This window comes from Platalea leucorodia, assembly GCF_965183815.1.
Source record: "Platalea leucorodia genome assembly, chromosome: 1".
NCBI classification, from domain to species: Eukaryota; Metazoa; Chordata; class Aves; order Pelecaniformes; family Threskiornithidae; genus Platalea; species Platalea leucorodia.
Genome location: NC_138823.1, coordinates 113,562,529 through 113,587,722, shown reverse-complemented (window position 1 = coordinate 113,587,722; position 25,194 = coordinate 113,562,529). Strand labels below are relative to the sequence as shown.

Sequence of the window (25,194 nt, the reverse complement as noted above, 5' to 3'; positions counted from 1 at the left end):
TCCTCTCACCACCCCTTACCTCCTCCCCTTGGCTTCTGTGCAAAGGACACAGAAGCTGCAGCATGGTCTAACAAGCCCCTTTTTTGGATAACTGTGGACCACAGTCCTGGGGCATGCTATTAATCTAGAGATAGCTGTACCCTGCTGAGTGCATAGATGTACATTACATGCACACCTATGACCACTTTATAAACACACAACAGGTAGACATACACATAAATGCCTATGATCTCAATTTTGCAGAGGTCCCATGACCTTCTGGAGCCCCCCACGAATAACTGGAGTTAGACCTTAAAAGTCATTTGCTCATAGTCTTGTGCACAGACTATGGACATAGTCTCTTTCCCATCTATCATAAGCAAAGCTTTGTCTGCTGCTCAATACATGCAAATGCATGGACAATGGTGGTTCTGTTCTGAAAAACCACCTCACAAAGGGGACACTGTTGGATTTTGGAGGGCCATGTCCCCCTCACCTCCTAGCATCTTTCAGAACAGTGTACGCAAGGATTCAGAAAAAGAATTACAGATTAATTTCTCTAGTTCCCTGTTCTTCAAACTTGCTCTAGACGTCATATCAAGTTTTGTCTTTAGCAGAAAAATATCATTACTAGTATTTTTTTGTACTTGTACCTACAAGGTATACCAGTGCAAAGGACGTATTTTGAGAAGAAATCCTCAAGATAGCACCATCCTAAAATCCCAGTGAAATTTCACCATTGATGCCAACGTACTTAGCCTCAATCGAGACTTGCAGCCAGTAGCAGAAGTTTCCCTAGATTTTCATGGTCTAAAATGGAGGTGAATTATTTTATTGATAATTAAAAAAAAAAAAAGTGTAAGAACCTACTACTCCTCTGTTGTTCTGCCCCATCAGGATTAATCGTAGGTACTTATTTTAGTCACAGGAATCTGCAGATACTCCTTACATATGCTCAGGGAGCAGATGTGTTGGAGAAGTGGGTGCCTTTTTTTGTATTATCAGTTTTTAAAACAGACCTACATGTTCTGCACATTAGAAAAGAAAATTGCCACAGGACTTTGTTTCCCAAGATTAACAAGAGAAGTTCAATTTGTAGCTTTTAAAAACAGGTTTTAAACCCTTAAGGTTTCCATCCTTCATGCAACCACATCCTTGGTACAATAAAATCCTCTCTTGAAGTTATAATCAAAATTATAGAAAGGCTTTTTAATTTCCTCGAGGGCCAAACAAACAAAGCAAACTCCTTCCCACTGTTATTTTGATAAAAATTGTCTGTTTGTGAACATCTGCTTCAGGAATTATCTTTAAAAGTTGGTTATGACAGTTTTGTTATTTTACTATTTTTTTACTGGATACAGAATGTTTTTGTATAACTTTCCAGTGGGGCAAAAAAGTGAGCTGAAGACCATAATAAATATTAATGAAGCATGAAATCCTACATCTAGAGGTGATTCCACTACGAAGCTATGTACACTTACTTGCTGTGAATGATGTGGATAATATAAAATTATGTAGAGGACTTAAATTAAGTGCAAGCAAAGAGAGAAATTGGATCTTAAGGATTTTTTTTTTTTTTTATAATAGTGGTCAGGGATTAGATATATTTCCCATCCCTGAAAGACAAGGATGTGCTTTGTTATGGGATACTGTTCCGTAGTGTTAATATCGCATATTTCCACTTAATGTGATAGAGTCCCTATCATCACCAGAAAGAGGTTTTTTTGACAACGGCTGTGAAGAAATCACAACATAGTCATTGTCTCACAAGAAACCACACAACCCACATATCCATCTCCTTACAATAAACTGATTTCATTAAAAATGACAGCAATATTAACCTATATGGTGAGGGCTGATAAGTGCCTGTGGCAAGCTGGAGAGAATGAGTGAATTTAACATACAGTGAGGAGATAGAGGGGTAATAAGGAGGAGGACACTTGGACCAAAGCAGGAGAATTGATGGAACATGGGGCTGAGTATATACTGGCTCTTTTGTCACTGGGGCAGAAGTGACACCAGAAGATCTCTTTTCTGTGGCTAATGTAAAGCCCTTAAGGGAACTCAGAAAACTCAGTGAAGACAGCACTGCTGGGACTCAGTCCTGGGTTTCAAGCAGGGAGAGGAAGAGAGATCCTCAGCTTTAACAGGAGTACTGCTGTGATCTCATTTGTGGAATGGGTGTTTACAGTGGGCCAATGGTCTCCAACCCATGCTTCATGGACAATCAGTTTCTAATGTTGTTCAATTCTCCCAAACTTTGCTTTCCATATATAGATATACGTGTGTGTGTGTGTACACATACAGATGTATGTATATGGCAAAGGAATACTCAAGTCCAGAGCCGTGACCCTGCCATGCAAACTGTGAGTTCACACCACCACATCCAAGGACAGGATGGACGACAATATTTTGATCAGTAAACCTCCGCTTGGGGAAGGCGCTCATGAGAGGAAGAGCAACAGGAGAACATATTTACAGGAGGCAAGGAGAGAGTACTGTGGGAAGCTGAAGGGTTATAGTGGAAGAAGAGGCATCAGCCACCAAAGACAATGCAGGAAATGAGAAAAGCAAACTATAGTCAGCATTTGAGAGTTAGGTGAAAATTATTTGGGAAGGCTGAGGAGGCCCTCGAGTTATGGGCCTTTCGGGTCAGTATGGCTGAAAGAAAAGTCTCAGAAGTGAGACACTGCTCAGTATGCACAATGCTTTAGTCTTAACCCTGGCAGACCTCACCAGAGGGGAACTGCTATGCCAAGGGCACTTCGTTTCTTCTGTATGCAAACACAGAGGAGAAAGAGGGCCACTGAAGACTTTGGGAATATAGGGATAGTCCTGAAATCCTGAGGCTATCAGTGTCGCTCACAGTGGATTCACGCCCCACACCAGGGAAAGGAGAGAGCATCTGAATTGCCTGTGAATCCACAAGCTGTCACGTTTCACATCTGCCATGATAAACTGCAAAGATGTCTGCTTGCTTTTAAACAAATTCAGGCAAAACCAAACAAAATGGAAAGAAAAAGCTGGCCTGGTCTTTACCAGAAGTGACAAACAATAACCAGCCCTTTCTGGATGTGCTTCAAGTAAGTATTAGAGCTGCTATAAATAGGTGGCTTAGATTCAAAACCTGAAACCATCCATACGTTTTACACACATCCTTTAATTTAGTTATTCCAGCCCATATACCCTTTTCTAGCATAACCTTACTGCCATCTACAGTATATGATGAGCAGAAAGCATGTTCCTGGCAAAAGTGAACAATAACGCAACAGAAAATCTGTGTTAATTGTAGGCTGGGGAATTACACCTGTTATTGTGAAGTTATTCCTTGCCACACGACAGCACTGTCAAGTCCTCTATTCAATCTTGAGTATTTAAAGTCTCTTTCACTAGCACACACACAACTCCCTTTAGCTGTCATGCCAGGTTTAAATCCCTTAAAAATCACAGATAAGTCATATCTAACAACACTCGCGTAAAATTGCATTCTTCAAGCACTCACACAAACTGAAAACTTCAAAGTGATTTCCAAGTGTTGAATTAACACCACAATAAATGATTATCTTTTTTTCTGCTGCTATTTTCTGCACATCCAAAGGCTAATCACTGAATTACTGGAATTCATATTTTTCTAAACTCCAAAAGTATCAACGTTTAGCCAACATTTCTTGGAGTACCATCCTGTGGCTATCTCTCTAGGGTGCCAATTATAAGTATGTTTGAAGAGTGACGATATTACAAAATAAAATTTAATCTGCAGTTGGGGGAAAACAAAGCTGATCAGAGGGCAAGCAATATCACTGCCTTTGTTATATTCGCTGTTGGGTAAATGTCTAAAGCATTTTTATCATGCCCAGCGAGGCTTATTCTCCCGATCAAATAAAAAGAGAAATAGTTTGAAATGTGGATTGTAGAAGAATGGTTATGTTTTGTGTTTTTTTAAAAGTCTTTTTCCCCATTAACATCGTCCATTAAGAAACAAGAAAAAATTGACAAGAACAGTTACATGCTGCTGTAAAAAAAACCCATTATGTCTTGATTTAGAGTAGTGTTTCAAGACTATAACTGAGCTAGGAGTAGAGGTTTGTGAACGACGATGTTCAAACACAATCCAAAACTATATCAAAGACTTTTCCCACTTTTTGTACAATTTTTTAATTAAGTTTCTCTAGTGCATACTGAGGTACTAAGCTGCACACGAAAAGTATTGATTTTTATCAGTATGGCTCTGCTGACAAATGTCTTCTAATGGAGGTTACTGACCACAGTACAAGCCAACAAGTAAAGAGAGTGAAGTAAGTACAGACATAGCTGTAACTAAGAAATAAAACGAAATTTAAGAACCACTGAAGAAATCTCCCATTGAACTAGGCTTTGACAAGATACTTTGGGTTCAGTGCCTTAATCACAAGCTGTCTTTCCTCTATTATACACTTTCTTCATCTACTGTAAGCACTATCCAGCCATACCTGATGAACAGTCTGGACGTACCTCATGAATCTTTTACTGACACATCTCTTTAATCTAGGCAGAGGTCCCAAGCCATTCACCTCGTGGCCCTTCAGAAAGGATTAACTTACTCTTCTCCTCACCTTTTTTGGGTGCATGCCCCTTGGGCACTTCTCCCTTCTTATAAACAGTACCACAGCTAGAAAAAATTAGCAGCTAATCATGGTTCAAAGCGGGGCCAGGAACCTCACCCCAAGCAAGATGCCACCAGTCGGCAGAGCAGCAGCACCCCCAATCTCTGCAAAGCAATGCTGCTGAGATTGGAAGCACAGAGTGTTTCTCCATGCAGAGATCTATCGCTGGTTATTAACTGCATCTCACTTTACTACTACCAAGAAGGCAGGAAAAAATACTTTGCACTTGGGTTCGCGTGGCCCTGGATAATTCTGGCAAGCCACCAGCTCCAAGAGGATGCACCGTTTCCTTCCTCCGAATTAAAGGACCCTTGCCACAGTACAGAGGGGTCATGAACAGATATTGTGTATCAGCTTTTCCATAGAGGACTGGCAAACTGCCACTGCCTGGGCCCCCTGTGAGGAAAAGGCATGTTTGGAAAGCAGCCACGTGTCCTGCCTGTAGTTAAAGGAGAAATTGTATATTTAAGAGGAAGGATGATAGCGTGGCTAAGGTAAGCCCATGAGGACTTGAGTGGTCTGGCTTTGATTATTTAGTCTTTCATTGACTTTTTGAGAGGCAAATCCCTTAACTCTCCTGTAATGTAGGTCCTCATTTGCTCAATGAAACACGTACAGGAAAATAAATGCATAGGCTTCAAACATCACCATTCCACAAGTGGCTGGCGTGTGTCCGTGTGTATATATACAAAGTACATATTGTATGTGTATACACAATGCAATATATACTTATGCAGCTGAGGAACTGAGGCAAAGAGAAGTTTGGCAGTTTGCTCAAAGACACATTCTCCTCTACAAACACCTTGTTTAGCTACTATGGAAGAATTTGATACCTAGCATCTGTATCTGACGCCAAAGTATTGCAACAGATAGACATTGCTATGGCAGAAAATAATTAGCAAGATACACAAAATTGCACTTAACTTTTAAGTTACTTTCATATAGCCTGGCTAACTGACTTAAGATATTCCTTTTGGTACCTAGGGTGAAGATCTGTAGTCTTCCATAGATTTTAGAAGAAAATTTATTTTACATGATGTAGCAGTAAAACAAGCACAGTTTTCAAACACACGTTTCATTAGGTAGTTACTTTGTAATGTTGAAATAATAACAAAAACTTTAAGTGCTCTTTTTTTGCTAAGAACAGTCAGTCTATTCATAAATTTAGCTCAAGTGGTCATTAAATAAACTATTAATTTAACCAAATGCTTTATGTCTATCTCAAAGGCCAAATTTTCAAAAAAACAGTCACTAAGGCTAGGCACCTCAAAGTAGATACACAATTCAGACTAGCAGCATGAATAGAAAAGATGCATTTAGGTGTGCAAAAGAGATAACTGCACACAGAGATGGACACTGGTACAATCTAATTTAGTTCTTTGTTTTTTTAATATAAAATGCCTTGCTGTTGTCACTGATGCGAGAGTGTCACCCCACTCTAAACACGAAGCCCAGTCATCAATAATTTGTTCCTCTATCCATTTCTCATGCAACTTTTCTTCCAGGAGTTGTTCAGTTGGCTTCAATGGACCTGCTTGTTAATGTGGTGAATAAAGCTGGTAGTTCTGGTGTCTACCCTTGGAATATCTTTACCATGTAGGTAAGATCTAGTTTGCCTCAGACAAGACTCATTCACCTAGGCATTTGATTCATTTGTGCATACATAATATATTTTTTTAACGACTTAGTACTTGCAGTACTTTAGAAATGAAGAGAACTCCAGTAACTGGACTTACAAAGATCTTTCAGTGCTGAGTTCTGGCAACTTGAGTTTAATGAAAGCATGAACTTCTTGCAGGATGGTAACTGTGTACAGTAACTTGCACGACAGATGTTACCAGTATACTTATAAGTGTAATCAAAAAGCGAATTAGCCAACATTAAAACTTATAAACACTTCCAAATAGTTTAAAGATTTTTTCCTATTGCAAAATTTCACTAAGTAGTTTATTTTTTAAAAAGTCATAGAATGAACACAGCATCATCCAAAGTTCATCTCTGATTATCAGTCTCAAAAATTAGAAAGAACACAATGTCTACTGCAGATATGTCTAGACAAATTACCTTATACTGATTTCTTAAATCTCACCCGGGAATAAGACAGTAATTAGATATATCATTCCTGTAAGTACAATTAATTTAAGACATATCTCAATCCATATTTTCCATTTCCTCTCCAAAGAAAAAAAGAAAATCTACTGAAATATTTCTGGCTTTGTTTGAAAACCAGAGACTAAACATTAAAGACTATTTCTGGAATCAATAAAAAGTAGTTTTACAATCATATTTTGATATATTTGACCTGCCAAAAAGATTTGAATGAAAGTTGTACTATGTCCATAATTACCAGACTAAGTTACTTGCATGGGTTTAGCCGAACCAGGAGGAAATGGCTATGGCTGGTGTAAGTCATAATACAGCATTTCCCACTGGGATGCCAAGCCTAAAGAGATAATTCAGACTACGCAAGTCACATTTTCTCTGTTATTGGCATTTTGGTCTGAGGGATGCTAACGACTTCCAATAAATACATATGTTGTGTTCAGGCAGTGGGGAACCTTGGAACCTTAAGTACTTATTTGCAATTTTTCAGTCTACACACGTATTCTTTTTCTGGTTTGGGCTCCTCAAAATGATGGCTATCTTTCTTCTTTTCAGAAAGACATTCTGAACCACAACCCGACCTCTCTCTTGCCAGTGGATTCAATTTGTTCACATGGTGCCAGGATGAGAGCAACATAGCTGCAATGGCTGTGATTTTCTCAAAGTGCCCTGGCATGCACAGCTCCCATTTGGAGGACACCGAGACCAGAAAGAACACTCAGCCATAACATTACTGTTGTACATTTACATAGCTCATTTTATCCGGAAAGATAACAAAGGCATTTCACAAGTACTGGACACACACCACCACTGAAATGTTGCCAACCTTGCTCTTGAGGGTGGTGAACAAGTATTATATGGCAGCCAGCAGACTCACTGGGGAAGGCAGTGTTTTGGCTACAACAGCAGCATTAACCATTTACTTGTGTAAGTACAAATAAAAGATGCCCAAACTCAATCTTCCTGTAACATTCAGTCAGAATTCAAAAAGCACAGCAAATCACTCAATCTACTGTAGAAAACCCGGCTTTTGAGCCACTGTTGCAGGAATACAACCCCTTTTTGTCTTGGGAAGCCAAGGGTCTACAAACATTTTGTGATGCTCACTTTGGTTCAGGAAAAGGAAACATAATAAAACACAGTTTTGACTGTTCTTTAAGAAAATAAGCAGACTTCAAATGATCCACTTAACTTCTGCCTGGTGAAAACATCATTATTTATACAGACAACCAACCACTTCCACTGCCCTATTCCCTCCTCAAGGTTTCCTAGCCGATATACATAATGAAGATCTATTCATGTTTGTGAGATAATATGGGTTTGGTTTTGAACCACAGAGGTTAATTATCACCTGACTGCATTTTTATACTTTATAACAGGATAATATTGAAAAAGCCTAATTCTAGGCCTACTGAACCTAGAATCTGTGCAAAAAAATAGTACCCCTGAGAAGCCTGCATATAAGATAGCAAGTAACAACTTACTTGAAGCAACTAGATAAATGGGTAACAAAAGCAACAAAATGAAAAGTTTGTCAGAAAAAGTCTACAGAATGCAATGACTTGAGGACTACAGAAAGAGAAATTTCAGAGAACACAAATGAAGTCACAGTTTTTGCAGTTTTGAGGGACAGACAGGACAGGTATGGGCTGTATAGTTTCTACAGGTAGGGATCATACTTTTATAAGTGAGACAAGTTGAAAAATGAGGGGACAAAGCTGGGCAGGAACCTGGAAGAAAGTGTGAGAAACTAGTGTTGACACAGTTTTAAATTGAGGAAAGATGGTGGAGAAGAAAAAAAAAAAGAAAGAAAAAGGAGAAGTACAGACTTCTCTTAACAAGTTCTGAGGCAGCTGGTGCATCCATCCACATCTCTACAGGGGAGACCTTTGTGAGCTGTGAAATCCACCCTTCCCATCACTAGCCCCTAGTAAGTGCTTTCACAGCAAGTTGAGCCAACTGCCTTGTTTATCTGAACATCAATTATGATTCTTAATTTTAACACATCACCATAGTAAATAATGGTTTATTCTTGGAATTATACGTCCAGAAAGGAGGAAGCATGTGAACTCTGAATAGGCACAATGACTTTCATCAAAGATATGAAACACCACTCAGTTTCAACAGGTGTCTCTGTCCCCACCTCTAAAACGAACATTTGAAGCTATACAGCTATGATAATGGGTGAGTTACACCCACCTGGGAGACTTTTTTAATTGAAAAGCATTCTTCCTGCAAAGATTATATATTTATAGAGATTATAGATAGATATATAGAGAGGAAAGAGAGAGAGAATGAAAAGCCAAGACTTCTCCCCTATGCTGAAATCCAAAGAGGTTTTGTGCCATAACTATGTGCCTATGCACATCTGGGGAAGAAGGGAAGGAAAAAAAAAAAAAAAAAAAAAGGCAGTTTTATTTTACTGCAGAGCTACTACTCCAAAACCTTGCCACCAGGAAAGGGGGTCGGTACAAGGACTGGCCAGGAAATGGCAGTTAGCCTCTGCCACCTGAGCTGTAGATAAAAGGGAGAGAAAATGTTTTTGGGCTTCTAACACAGGATACAGAGCAACCACTGGCAAAGAGTAAGTGCAGAGGGTTGGTTTGCTTTTTTTTTTCCCTCCTGTGCTGGAAAATGGTGAGCTGTATGTTTTGGCCCATTGTAAAAAGACTTAATGTTTGAGGCCCTAAGTAAGGGAAAATGTCTCCTTCCAAAAAAGGGAAAACAGTGGTTTTTGCAACATAGGTGAATTTCAAGTTAGCTTTAGCTTTGGTTAGCTTCAGATATTTTCTGAATGTTGAAACAATATGTGAGGCAATGGCAACTACTGCATGTAGGGGAATACAAGTGTTCTTTCAAAGACACTTGTGCAGTCACAGAAAAAAGTCATAAGGCTTCTCCAAGCAAGAAGCCCAAATGTGCCTTTGAAAAATCTGCTTGGGTTTGTCTGGCTTTTTTTAAAGAACTTCATATTTCACAAAGAAAGCTTTATATTTCAAAATTTGTCCCTTAAAGCAGTGCTAGCAAACAGCTGCATCCACACATACAGCCTCTGCTTAAATAAGGATTTTGCAAGTCCAGCACTTGGTAGGATTCATGCTCCCCATTGGAAAAAGCCAGTTCAAAGCCTACACCAGCTCAGAAGACAGAAGTGTCTTCATGATATTTCTCCTAAAAACTAAAAAAAAAAAAACAAACAAAGCCTTCAAACTCTCATTTCAAGAGAAAGGGCAAAAATGTGCTGTCTAGCATGTACTGAAGAGCAGGAACCCTCTGGCTAATCAAAGACCAACATATGTGGGTGCTATTCTGCTTGTTCTTCTCCTCTCTGCAATCCTGTCAAAAATGCAGGGTTACATAAGGGACACCCAGAGATCAATTCTTTGCCCCAGGAATCCAAAAGCTATAAAACGGTACTAGAAACCTCATTTTAGACAAGTCAGAGCTTGGATACCACAGGGACAGGCCCAGTTCAGAAAGAAGCTTAATGCCTAGATAATAAGTTTAGATAAACGTCCAGCTCCTGTCTTAAACATGCCACAAAGAAACAAAATAATGTTACTGCAATGAATATAAAATCTTTGTTTTGCAAATCACTTCCACAACTGGCTCCACAGATCACTCAGCTGCCCAAATGTCCAGTCTGGTACTCGCTTACACATGCCCTCTTTGATATCCTCTGAGCACAAACCATTTTTTTTTCTTTCTGTGCACTTTATCTAAAATGATATGGATTGAATAATTCACTCCACAACTCAAGCCAGTTCCACAGCATTGTAAAGCACTACTATTATTAATAGAATATTTATTGTGTTATAACATATCATGCTTCAGTTTTTCATTTGCATGGCGTATGCCAATTGTCCCCTGGTTTGCGTGTGCATAAATCCACTATGCCCGAAGGGGACCTTGTCCCTGTGCATGGCTGCAGTCCTAACAGCTGAGGAAAGCGTGTGTGGGACAGCACTCCCCAAAATAATCCAGCCGTGACCGCCTTTCCCTCCTGAACTGTTGCCAGTGCTTGTGAAACCATGGGCTTGTCTAGCACGTGGGTAGTTGGCCTGAAGCAAAGCGACCTCCTCCCCTGCTCCACTCTCCACAAGCATCTGAAGGCCACCAAAGAAGTGCAGGCCAATCTCTGCAGTAAAAAGCAAGATGTATTGCTGTGGGCAACAGCATGAGAGCCCCTCCTGCTCCTCTTGCACATGGCAGACCACAGGGGAGGCCTGAGTGGGGAGAGCGAGCTGTGCTGCAGAGGAACCGGCAAGAGTTGGAGCACGTCCCCATGGATGCCTGCACAAAGGCATTCGGAGTGGATGAACAAGATACGAATAGCCACAAGTGTCAGGGTAAAAGTGGGCTATCCAACAAAACAGGCAAAAATGATGCAACTCTTGCTGGTCTGCCTTACACATGGCATCTCGTGGAAGTCAGGGAAAAGCTGTTCCCCCGCTCTGAATCTGTACACACTTAAACCAGAGGAAACACGGTGTCTACATGAAATACTAAAATAAACAGAGAAGCAAAGCCAGTCAAAAACTGATCAAGCTCATGCTAAAAAGCTTGTTATGTGTGTATAAACATGGCTGTGGTCTTGCATAAATAAGCTTTTATTTGAAGTGAAACAACCAGGCAATTAACATCACTTCCATTGACATGGACCCCCTAAACTGTGCAATTTTAGATCTACAAATAATGAAATACCATCCTCATCTTATTGTATGCACAGTTACCTTATTCTGATTCAAAATAGGATTTTGGGCTGGAATGACCCTGAGATCTCACTCCTGCTAATGCCATTAATTCTACCAGTGTGTAATGTGAAATATTTACATGCATTCTAATATTTTTCTGGAACTTTAAGGAGCTGCTTACTTTGTCTGCAAAATACCGGCATGTTTGAGGATTTGTCCGTTGGGTCGCACCACTCATGGTGCAGTCATGCACACAGTGAGAGCGTACTGTCCACAAAGGGCTGAGACCTCGCTGCCAGCAAGCCCTGCACTGCTGCCAGTGCTCAGTTCCCTTATAATGAGCTTGCTCCAGCTCCTGCTCTGTTTTGTATAAACAGCTGCCTTCCAGGACCACAGTTTAGCTCTAATTAATGTCTTAATAAAAATATAAATTAGTTTATAATCTAGTCCTAAAATTTGGGTCAGTTCTAGTTCTCACCCTTTGGCTGGGGCTGCACGGCTAGAAGGCACGTCCCCTGGGTGGTGGATAGGGGATCCCTCTCTGCAGGGTGCACCGGACAAAATTGAAGAAGGTGCCGCAAACCAACGCAGCCAAAGGGAAGGCCACCCTGACAGAAAAAACACTGGCCCTCCAAGTCATGGGGGTTGGGCAGGAGGCCAACTACCTCCTCCCGGGAGAAAAAAAAAAAAAAAAAAAAAAAAGTTGCAGAAATGACGAGCATCAGAAATGGCGGAGATGGAGAAAATCGGTAACGAAGTGAGGAGGAGGAGATGGAGCTGAATCGGTTGTTTGAAGGGGGGAAACTGAGGGGGAAACCAACAGAAGACTGCGCTGTGGCCCTTGACTCCAGAGCACGCAGCCGCAGACCGATCGAAGTGGAAGAACGATGTTCGCGCCTTGTGTGCCTCCTGGCACTGAGAGAATTCAGATCAGATCTAGTTCTCACTAGTGGTTCTGAGATGCCCAAAACTCCATCTAATTCAAATCTGTTCTTTCATTCCACAGTTAAAGACTAAAACACTTCCAACATAAGGTTTTTTTGACTCCTTCACACACAAAATTTAGGAATGACTGTAGGATACACTTGGCCAACTTTGTCTAACAAATACTTACAATCAGACAATTAAGATTCCTCTGTAGGACTGCAACTTTCCCATGTCAGTTTTATCTCAGACAACTTTAATATTGCCAGTAACGTTAATAAATATAGCAACTAGTGAGTGCAAAGTATTACTTATGTATATTTATGTTCCAAACTAAGACTTAAATAAAAATACTGGCTGATAGGAGCAGCTACACACTTTTAATCACTTTTCTCTAAAACAAAACCTTAAGTTATTGGTTCCTTTAGTAATCATGCGACTCTGGATAACGCACAGGAGTGCAGCTGACAAAGCCTGGCTTTTACTGCCATCTCTGGCACAGGACTCTGGGCAAGGCATCTCACCTGGCTTTGCCTCAGCATTTTACCATCTGCATGCAGAAAGGGCTATATAAGCCTGGTGTTAGTTACAAGTATTTGTCGCTGTCACTTGGAATTTCCCTCAAGGCTTCCATGCAACAAAATGGCAGCTTATTCATGTGTACTTGAATGATCCCTATAAAATTTAAAAGAGCTCAAGTCTCAAGATTAAGCCAGGAAGTAAAGGACTGTATTAATTCTAGTAGAGACCAAGAGTTGAACTTGTGTCAGATTCTCATGGAGCCTCACAGTGAAAGGTGCTATTCTTCTTATCTTGCACATTTTCCAACAGTTCATCTAGTGCCTTTTTACCTTCAGGAAATAAGCCATAGGAAATCAGTCATATAGGTATCAGCAGCAGTAACTCCTTTTTCAAAACTGTGTGTCATTGGGACATAAACCCTGGGCCTTTTCCAATCTCACATTTTTCCATTCTCATGGTTATTCTGCCATCTTAATTGCACAGACTTTTTTCTTCTTTTTTTTTTTTTTTTTTCACTCTCTCTGCCACGGAAAGCAAATGCACTTCCTGCATGCCAGAAAAATAGAAGTTACGAGATATTCTAGACTGTGGTCAAACATTGTTTTCCAAATGGAAAGCACAGTCAATTCTGACCTGGCCAGTATGTGCTTAAAAATCTTCAAAACTGACTATAAAAATACTTTAAATCTATAACCCATATAAAATTTATATCATCTATGAAGTAGATGTATAATCTATAACACGGCTATACACACATCTGTATAATCTATAATAAGAATTGCATGGCCAGTTTTCGGCCCAGGTTTGTAAGTCCGTTTTACAGCCTCGCAACCTGCAGTGATATGTCCTTTCACAGCACATTGGGGCTGCAACCTCCAGTCCCGGCACAGCCGGCGAGCAGGGCCTGCAGCACACATGCTGCTAAACAGTGCGAATCAGGCTGCTGGACCTCTGCCACGGGAAGCAAAATAAGGTTGGACTTGTTCCCATGTGTGCATTTGAGATTTACTTCTCTCAAAGACAGTCCCTGACCTTGACCACGGCCTTTTAAATTTATGGATTGGTTACAGGGAACTGAGGAATGAAAACGCTTGAAGCTCCTTACCCTTCATATATACCACACCAGATGGCTGCTGCTAAGTGTCAGCATCAGCCCAGTTTTACCATGTAACAGTGCCTGGGTACAAGAATTGTATCTTATCAGAGATGGTGTGAAGGATGGCTTTTAACACATCCTGGTGCTTCTTGCTCTGGTAATGCATTTTATTCATCTGGAACTGTTTCTTTGAGGGATCTGAAGAAATTATTGCTGGATGCTCCCCTCCCCCAGGTGTTTACCTCTTGAAAGCAGTAGCTACCAACTGGTTTTTGCTAGGCATGCACCCAATCTTTTAGCTGGTCAAGTGAAGTTGACCTGATTTTCAGGAAACCCTGTTGAAATCAGTAAGCCTCAGTCATCAGAAAACCATAGAGATGTACCAAGTATCTAAGTGTGAGATAACAGCAGATTTCTACGAGGGATCCTCTTTTGTCCTGAAATAGTATTAGACATTTCAACTTTTAATAACCAGACCCTAAAATAAATCCACTTTTCCACTTCTCCTCTACATCATGAGTCTCTCCCTGTCCCTGACAAAAGCCTAGATATGAAAATATTTTTGCTGGCCGATGACTTCTGTAATGGAGTGGACAATTATTTAGATCCTAAAGCAAATGGATGTTAAATGCAAGCATAAATTTAAGGTTTTTTTTCCTGGGACTAGGCTTGGTGTTTATGGTGCATCTCTTATCTTACCTTCCACAAGAGCACAGCCAGCAACAGGAAGATGAGAATTCCCACCAGCAAACTGATGGCAATGATCCATCCGACAACATACCCACGAGGCTCCAGATTGTGCAAAGCCTCAAAGACCACCTACAAAGCAATTAGAAAAAGATCTTTTTATGATTGGAAGTTGTATTGTTTTCTCTTGTACTCATCTTGTTAAACACATTGCATGGTGGCCTCACTGATCATATTTCATCTGTCAAACAAATATGGAATGCATCCTTAGTTTCGTGCTTTCCATCTATTTTTCGCAAGGGATTCAAAGCTTTCAAGTGGAATTTGAGTAGCCATGCGTTGGATCCATAGGATATCAGCTTCCACCCCGAAATAACTCTTACCCTGCCAACCCCTCATCCCACTTCAGACACTGAGCTTGTTCTAGTGGTGGGCCACCAAAGGTGCACAAAGGTTTGCATGACAAACTCTATCCCTTGGATTGGCAGGAATTGCCACGACATCTCACGTGATTTGTCTTACTCATCATGTTCCCGGCCCTGCCAAACACCCCGATGCTTCACATGAAACACTCTCGTATGCTGAGCTTGTTAATTTTTTTTTCACAAAAAAAGGGACAACTTGCATATATCCCTATTGAATACGAATCGTCCCTGCTGTGCTTCACAAGACACATTGCGTGAAAGAGGGAAGGGCGCGTGCAGTCATGGGCTCTTCTGGGAACACAGCGAGCAGTCCCCTGCTGTTCTCTTCTCTCTTTTTGTATAGCATGCATGGCAGGCAAACACATCCTACAAAGAGCTTTCCTTAAGCATCTGTCTTAAGAAGAAAATGGGAGCAAATTGTACCGCTCGTATACGCTATGTAAATTTCCAGTCTCTTATTTCAATCAAAACCAGTTCCTCAGTTGAAAACTCAAAACCAGTTCTCGTCAGTGAGGGCTATTTCTATGTTAAATTTTGCAATTTAATATCCAGCAAACACAGAGAGGCAGCAGGGATTTTTTTTAAAGGCAATACGTTTGCTTTGTCTGGCTTTGTTTTGGTTTGGTTTGGAAGGCAAAGTAGTGAGTTTTCCTCCCTCCTTCACAAACCACTTTCATCATTTTTGCTTAAAAATGTCAAAACTCTTTCATAGATATGAATTGTTAAATCAATCTTTTAAACAAAACAAAAAAAAATGGTAGTTAAAAGTGGGTGAAAATATGGGAGTTAGATACAATTATGCAATCCCAAGATACTCATCTTTAAGAGGCCCATGGAAGACACATGAAACATCTCCACTCACTGGTGACACCGTTCAAACAGCATCATTTATGAGACAGCAAAGGGAAGGCGATGCCATACAACCCATATGGATGATGAAGGTGGGCATTCAGGAAAAGGCTGCAACAGGGAGGTGATGGCAGCACTGGAACAAGGGCCAAAGAGGCTCTGCGTTCTCCATCCATAAAGGTTTTCAAGCCTTAGACAAAGCCTTGAGGATCCCAAGCCAGAGTGGGCAACAGCCCTGCTTCGAGTGGGAAATGGGACAGGACATCCTCCCAAGATCCCGCTAATGAACATTTCTCTGTTTCTGTAAGCATATGCAGCCTCAGCAAACACCCACAAAAATTACAGGCACAGGTGAGAGAAAGCAGGTGAGTAGGGCTGTATTTTGTCAAAGTGTTCCCATAAAGAAGTATTCAAAGATCCTTCGTCTCAGTTTCACAGGCTAATGCTGAACACAGCTGATTTACACACACTGTTTCTTTCTGTTGATGAGACACTATCACACATTTGATGACAACTAGACATGAAAACGTAACAAATGGACAGGAACGAAGCTATACATAGATAGCATTATCCAAACATGTTCCCATAACTAGTATCACAATGCTCAAAATAGCTCTCGAACATGGACCAGTTCTTCACCCGAGAAAAAGAATAATTTCAGCGTTTCAGACATTAGCACAAAGCCTTTGTCAGACTTTTTAAGATGTCTTGCTGAACACGGAAAGTTTCCTAAGCAGCAGAGTTTCCCTCATAGCCAAGACAAGTGTAAGGGAAATACCAGACAGAGAGATCAAACACAAATCTTGTGCCTTCCTCATATTTCTGAGCCAGCTTGGAAAGATGATCTGATGTGGCAGTCCATTTCTCACAGAGGCTATGGTTAGCATCCATCTTGCGGACACAAGTCAGATGACTATTTCTTAGATGATAAGGCACTAATGTTATCTTCCTTTCTGACTCTAAAATAAAAAAAAAAACCCTCCAAACGTTTTAAGTATTGCCAACTTTAGTGAAGAGACCTTTCAAGCAGTCCCTGGATGCAAAATGAGGTGGTGCCTTCTCTCTACTACTCAGAGTAAATGTTAACATAACACAGCCTCCAGCACAATAGACCTGTATGTCCTTCGTGCTGCCAAAAGACAGAGCCGGGAATAGCTGCAGAGATCAAATCATACATCATCTCTACAGCAAGAGCCCCACATTTCAGGTTTGAAGCATGCTGGCTAGAATAGCTTGTCTGTAGCTTTTGCAGTCACAGCTTGAGGTATAAGGGTAGAGAGCAACAACAGCTTCTTATCTATCTCGTTTCTTCTAGCAGTCTGGAATCAACATACAAGCATAAAACCCCCCCATTCACAACTTTGTGGTTTGGAGAGGAGCAGGGATGTTGCGCATGTTAACGTCCTTATCCCTCTCAAACCCTCAAAACCTGCCTGCATTAATACACAGCCACTGCAACGAGTTTTGGTGAAGAAGCAACCAACAACAAAAAACCCAAGCCAAACCCCAATCAAACCAGACTGAGCAGACAGTCAGCGTACATCACATGTCGGGAATGTCAGCAAGAAGCCAGTACAGTAAGTGGTGGGCGGCCAGACAAGCAAGTGTCCCGGCGCAGGGGGGCTGGAGGCAGAGGGTGACGTTACTAAAGAGAAGTGTGCCAGCCACTGCCTGCCACTTGACCCACTGGCCACTGCGCAGTCTTCTGAAAGCCAATCTTGAGCGAACCTTGAACTCCTTGTCCTGACATGAGTGATAAGGGCAACTGATGCAGAAGATAAGGGCGGGGTGGGGTGGGAAGGCACCCCAGAGAGGGCGGTGGGGGGCAGCAGCTGTCTGGTTCAGAGAAAGCACATGCAACAGTCATAAAATATGGAGCGGATCTCAGGCTTGTTTTCAGACTCTGATGAAATGCCAGGGAAAGGCCGTGAAAAAACACAGTTGTCTTGACGATGCATGAGGAGTTTTAGTTTCATATTTATCTTTTGCATTTCACACTGTACTTGCGGGATCTGAAAGCCGGGAAGCCCGGGAAGCAGTGTAGCTCACCGTTTAGCTGTATGTAGCTCACACTTCAAGCAGGTTTTACACAATGTAACTGCCCTTCTGTAAAATAACAGATCTGCACCCTACCACTGATTTCTGAAATGTTGAACCTGCATGGATAAGGGCATCTACCAGTTCATCTTCTACCTGTGCCAAACACTAGCTATATTCTGAAAGTCTTAGGGAACAAATTGAAAAGAATCAGAATTTTTTTTTTTTTTTAGTGCTCTTAAAACACCCTACTTCAGTAAAGCGTGTCGGCAGGAAGTTAAGTAGTTAACTGAGCAGGAATTTTCTTAAAGTTCATACTGTGCGGAAGCCCTTTCCAGAATAGGAAAGCTGCACTGGACTCAGAAAGACAAGAAACATACTGCCGCAGAATCTGGTCAGAAATACATAATTGCAAAGTTTTCATTTCTTTTTGGTTATGCGCACTAAATGAATTTTATGCACCTGTATCACCAACCACAGCACCATGGAAGGCACAGGCTTATCAAAAAATGCTATTTTATTTCTGTATTATCACCCAGAATATTTCTGGTGTTGCAAATCACACTGCACTGCTGGCTGACTTGTCCATTCAAGTGTCATTATATCTGGGGAGACTTGCAGTAAAGACACCATTCTCCTGTGCATCTGTACATGTATGTATATGCATCCCTTTTTATATATTTATTTATTCACATATACTAAGAATAACCTTGGAAGTTCTTGAAAAATACAAACCTGAGGTATCCTTGCTACCTGCTTGTCTCTATCGCTGAGAAATTAACTGTATTTTGTTGCTATTGTGTATTGTTCTGTTCCTTTACCCAAGTGTGTGTTCCTACCTGCCAGACTGCACTGTAAAGACATGAAAATCTATAAAGGGATTGTCACAGTAAAAGATGGAAAGGTAAAAGAACAAAACGAAAAATAAAACACAGTGAAAGCAATAAGGCAGCATATAGCCCACTGGAAAGGGGGCTGCAAAGCTGCTGGAGGAAGCACACATCTGGCTCCAGCCAGGCTAGGATGTTGTGCCCATCTCAAAGGTAAGCTGGAGAGAACAGGCGCCTCAAAATGCTGAGTGTTTCTAAAAGGCAAGAGGGCGTGGTGGTGGGCCGCTGAGTGGAAGAGGTATTCCCACGTGCATTAAAAAAGGCTGGGATGTCATGAGAACTGTCTAGTACCACAGGCTGCTCCTTCCAACGCAGACATGGAGAACAGGCCAAAGTCAGGAGTCCTTTGTGCCACAGGCAGACAGCTAAAGCTTAGACATGTGAATACGCATTTAAATCTCGCTGCATATAAATTTGCATGTAAAGATCTCTCAAAAACACCTTGTAAGTTTTCACAACCATAAACTTCATTTTTTTAAGTTCTTTTTTTTTGTTGTTTTCCCCAAAATATATTTGTTTTTCATTGCAAACATAAACATACCTAAATCCTGTGGGGAAAAAAAAAAAAAAAAAATCCATGTAGGGCAACCACTTGCCTGTGTTGAATTAAATCTGGGATGACTGGGCTGAAAATGAGAGAACAGTGAACTCTACCCAGGAGGAGAGAAAGGTTCAAAGGCTTGATGAAGCATATGTGTGCTAAGCTGACAGTACCAGACAGCTATATGATAGCCTTCAGCTTTACAGGGAACTTCGTTGCAGGAGCTGCGTGCACTTTATCTGGGGTTCCCCTTTCATTTATTCAGCTTTGCATTCCCTCACTTTCAAGACAGGGAGACTTGGAGGCATTTGGCTGGTTTTGACAGAGTGAGATCCAGTCTATTCTTCCTTCCACACCGGCGCTCGCAGAAGGAAGTCCTTTTGCTCCATAAGAGCACTCCCCCTCCTGCACACAAGCAGCAAGCACAGGATGCGAATCCACGGATCTGGTATTTGACCACCGCAGTTTCATGGAGCTTATTGTTGGTTTTGCCTCACATGCAGAGAAGGGAGCCAAACCTTCATGGAAACCCATATGTTCAAGAACAGAAAGTATGCCTCCTGAAAATACCACGCCATTGGTTTCAGCCAATATATACTCCTGTTAATACAACTGTCATCACAGAGCCAAATCCAAACTCTGCTCACCTTCTTCATGTGATTTGTCCAATACAAAAGTTCAAACAGCCTATCATAACCAGAAACAGAAAATATATCATTCCAAATCACATAAAACTATATCCAAATCCAGAGAAATTATTTCTGAAAATTGCATAAATGCATCTTTTTTAAAAATGGGTTCATTTCAAAGACAGCCTGCTTCCCAACTTACAGATATTTACATAAGCTTTTGCATCTCCCTTACAAATAGTCTATTAGAGCTTCCGACAGAGCTGATATTTATATGGGTGGTCTTGCCACCACTGGTACTTCTTACACTAACATCACAAATATCAGTCTTCCTTTTCTTTTTGTCTTCTTCACAGATAGTTTGCGCTCTGATATTGTACGCTACATTGTAAAAGGGCCCAGTGAACTAAGGGCACCTGGTTCTAAAAAGAACTGTTTAAATGGGTTAATAAGGCTACATTTAGCTGTAGAAAGCAAAAAGGCCTCTTCAAATTTACCATTATAAAATGTCTAAGAAAATGTTTTTCATTGTTAGGGAACACTTTCGTAAACAGACTCAAAGGAAGACCATGCACAACTGTTCAGAAGGAGCTGCTATCCAAACGGATACGGTAGAGCCGCCCATGGTCAATGAAAAGAATACAGGATTGGCTTTAAAAAGGAAGAGAGGAGTATGAAGAAAGACATTTTCTCTCTCCTGTCCCTACTTCCAGCTGAATAGCTGTGGCTTGCAACAAGTACTATTCCCTTCTGCATTCCACAAGAAAAGAGAGGGGAGAAAAAATGAATACCTTCAGCCAAACCACATGTCTTAAATTTTTCCCTGAACATGACCCTACGCAAAACATACAGCAATGTTGAAGCCAACAGACATATGGAAATAGCATAAAGGAGGGAGCAAACGGCACTCACATTAGAAAAGACTTGAAATTACCAATTGATGTTACATTGCTACAACATGTCAAGCATGCTCCTTTACAGCTAGGGCTTCACAGGAACTAGAAGCAAGCTCTTGCTTGAAGATTAACATAGCTTCCCAGCACACACAGTGCACTTTATAATCATTGCAACTCAAGGCTCGATGAAAGGCTTTCCGGGAACAGGAAAAGGACAATTTTTTTGTTTGTTTTGTTTTCTTTTTTTCTCCAAACATTAGATAACAATGAAATACAGCAGAGCTTGCATTCCTAGATAAAAGCATTTCTAAATTTTCAACATTAAATAATAGTAATCCCACACATTTTACATTATGCCTATCATTCTGAGAGATTCTAAAACCCTTTACAGATCAAAATATTTGGCAGAGAGATCCTGGCTTCTTCCATTTCAGTTGGGGCATGGGTATCACAGTCAGGTGTCACTTCAGTCATTAATGAAATTTTGTCATAAAATTGCAAGATTTGCCCTGTGCAAGCTGCAGAACTAAAGAGAGATCAGGCAACGTATTAACAAGAGGGGCTGCAGGTCACTTATAAGGCACATTCCTAGGGAAGGCTAGCTATGTTTTTCATTTCAGCTGCCAAGCCTATTTTTTCATGCTCTTCAGAATGGTCCAGAAACCTGACAAAGAAAATAAAACAGAAGGGGGAAAATGGTGTCCTGTCATAAAAAAGAATTTCTTTTTCTGACAGGTCTAATAAAATAGGAAGTTAAGTCTAGGGTTGCAGATATGATGGCGGAAAAGATGGTCACTGTAGTGGTGAATCTACCTTCACACTGAAGGTAGTAAGTAGATGCAGGTTCAATTTTTCCTTTGTCTGTAGGGTTTTAAATCCAGTATCTCTGAGATGAGTGCTTTAATTTGGGACATCAGTGTCTTCCAAAAGTGTGTTGAACTCAAATGCTTTCACACTCAAACATTAATAGTACTCACTGAAATGGAGCCAATGAGAGAATAGCTGCATGGGCTGGTGGTGATGACAATCGTTGAGGATAAAAGGATAACTGAGAGATGGGATCTAGATCATGTTCCAAAAATACACAGCAAGAGGAGAAATTGAAAGTAGTCCAGATTACCTCTGATCCTCACGTGAGAGAGCAATAAGAAATGAAACTTCAAAATTTCACCAGGCAAAAAGAAATCTGAATTTGGGTGTGGCCCCCTGTTCAATTTTCATGCATAAGTATTAGGCGACTTGGTAGCAGGAAACCGAAGCCATCACCTCCTCCTTCTCCAGTAGACTGTAAACATGGCCCTGTACAGTTTTACTTACAGCCAAAACTATACAGTGAATTAACTTTGAACTTTAATTCCAGCCTCACGCAGATCAACACAAAATGCAGTATCAGGTCATACGTGAATTCCACCAGCTCAGCACAATGGAACACTTAAATGAATCTCTGGAAGTTTAGACCCCCTTGCCCATTCTCACAGCTCCCAAAATACCATTAACACTTCTAAATATTTCATACTGGCACATCTGAAAAGACTTTGCTGGCGTTTCAAGTCTCTGCTAGGTTTTCAAGGAAATTCTGAATTAGATTAAAGCAGACATTAACCCTAGAACAGGAAGCTAAACCTAATTTTGGCATGAATACTTCAAGGGTATTACAATTTTGGCTAGTACAACACAGATCCTCCTGCTCCACATAACATCATTCACTGTGATGGCATGGTTATCACAGAGAGCACAACCACAGAAGCACAGTTCACAGCACTGCTAGTCTAGCCAGAAAAAGTCTGGGCACTCTCATGGGCTAGCCCAGCCCAAACCCAGCCACAAATTCCAGTTTGTGTAGAGCGCTCACAACCATCTCCAGCCCACTGGGATCAGGAAACCTTTCTCTTCAGGTTTATTTACTTACTGGTTTTTCTTCTGGGCTCCCATTGGGCACCTCCACAACTCTGAGGTCAGGGTCCACCCGCACCCTCGCCCTTGTGACGAACTGGATGACCGATGAACTGTCCTGAGAAGTAAAAAAAGGAAGAACTGGATTTGATGGTGCAAACAAAAAAAAAAAGCACCAAAAAACTCCCAAACAAAACCATCAAACATTTGCCAGTGTAATAAACACATCTAGACAATGCTTAGTGGAAGTTGGGTTGAGAGTTAAGTACTATCCTGGTTAAAACCCCACTTTGAAAAAAATACACCTTATGCTCATAACAGACAGATTAACACAAAATCAGACGTGTTGGGGTTTAAACACATCATTTGTATTTGGCCTGTTAATGTTTCCCACAGTTACCACAAAAGCAAAAGACAGAACATTGCCAATCAACACAGGCAGGCTCAATATTAACGATCAAAGAAAAGTTCCTATTTGTTTTTCAAGTGAACAGAAAAAAGATATACGAAACCAGGGATGAACTCAAGTATATCCCAAGGTGAAAACTTAATTATTTGAATCTGTGCATTGCAAATATCTTAAATATTCAACATACACCTCCCCTTATTCACAGATATTTCTCCTATGTTTTACACAGTGCATTTTAACAAGCACATTCCAATACGCTGCCATTTCAACTCACAAGTTAGTCATTTGTATGCTGTTCACCTTGGGGAGGGTAGGTGATAAATAGTAAATGGCATGTAAGTGGTGATACTGACCCAAAGACACACGTAAGCACTGTATGTCTTTTAAAGGAGTGTTGCTAATGGTCATCTGGGAAAGGACCCAGCAGGTGGGATGAATCCCGGCTATTCCCAGGACTGAATTTCCCAGAAGTACATGTTGTGTGCGCTCAGTTACTTGCTTATATATTTCAGCATTTCTCTAAGGATGTAACAAATACCTGAAACTTCTGGCCTTGCCTATATTTCTTGTTTTCAAATATGAACAAACACTAACAGACTGTTTGGTTTCAGCTGGGAAAGCTCAGAGCTATTAATTGCTTTAGGAACTGCTTTCTAATAAGGGCTCTCTCCAGTGCTTTTAATCTAGCAGCTATCAAAGACAGGTTTATTTTGGTAGGCTTATGTTATCAGCTTTCTCCTTGATTTTCTTATACCCTTATAATCTTACAGCATCTTGCCACAATGACACAGTCAGCATTTCTGTACGTATAGGAAAACAGGGCAAAATGCAGTAAATCACTAGAAATTTAAAAGATTTGCTGCCTCATTCAGTGGCTTCAGAGAAGACAGGAATTAACTTGCAACCATTTGTTTCTTGTCACAAATGACAAGCTCAGCATTAATATGGTTGTGACGTATTTTCTTTGAATAATAATCATTTGAAGTAAAAAATTATAAAAAACCGCCACGTCTCTGTTTACACCAAGGGAATGATAGATAGTTGGTCACAGTTTACATGCACTTACTCTACTTCTCATTTTTCAGAATGAAAACTTCGGAAAATCAATTCAACTTTCAGAAGTCTCTAGCCTGAGCACCATGCATACAATTAGGGGCCTCATTTGTTGTTTCTCAATGTATAAATTTCTGAACTTAATTTATTTCTGCCTTAATGGGTAATGGGTGAGAACTAGGATTAACACCTCCATACATACTGTTGATAAATAGATCTGTTTTCTTTGACACCATGATTTTTTATAACACACTAGTAAAGAGAAGAACAAATGCAACTCTTGAGTCCATTGATATACATAAGCATACTTAAATTGGTATTTATGACAAACTGCAAGGGAAGAATGTACCTTCTTCAGTATCTCAGTATTCAGCAGCGTGTAGACACTTATATCACAGGACTCTGCTTTTGCTAGTGAGCTTAAGTTGCAGCGTATAATTAAGCAGGACCTGCCTGGTCTTTCACAGTCCTACAAGAAATATGGAAAAAGCTGTTAGGCAAAGGAGGGAAAAATTCAGTGACAAATTGTGTGACAGCAAACATGCCAGCTGACTAAGTTATATAGTAAACTGCTAAAATACAGCACTCCTGCATTGAAATAGCAACAACTTCCAAGACCTGAAGACAGCTATATACAGAGACCTGCATGAAAGCAGGGCAGGTGAAATTCAGCCCTCTGCAGAGCTGCTGAGACACAAGTGCCTGGGGCCGGGCCACCGCTGCACATCAGCCCTCTGCGCAGGTCAGGCACCGAGCACGGTGCAGGACCCCGCTGCCCCATGTGCCTTTGACAAAATACAGCAGCGAGGGCTCTGGTCACTGGGTGTGCGCTGCCATGTCAGGTAACTCCCTCCCCACTGCACTTCCTGAAACTTCCTATATCCATTTAAAAATGAGAGAATTAAAATCACTAACATTTATACA

General features: G+C 40.8%; 1 protein-coding gene across 1 annotated transcript in view; it reads right to left on the bottom strand.

Moving 5' to 3' along the window:
• Positions 1 to 25,194, bottom strand: part of ITGA9 (integrin subunit alpha 9) — a gene marked incomplete at both ends in the record, with an annotated part of 229,450 nt that overhangs the window by 1,580 nt on the left and 202,676 nt on the right. Inside the window, 3 exons of the mRNA XM_082327280.1 lie at positions 14,661 to 14,780; positions 22,825 to 22,926; positions 24,620 to 24,739. Of these exons, the coding sequence (XP_082183406.1) occupies positions 14,661 to 14,780; positions 22,825 to 22,926; positions 24,620 to 24,739 (342 nt within the window). The remainder of the gene's footprint in view (positions 1 to 14,660; positions 14,781 to 22,824; positions 22,927 to 24,619; positions 24,740 to 25,194) is intronic.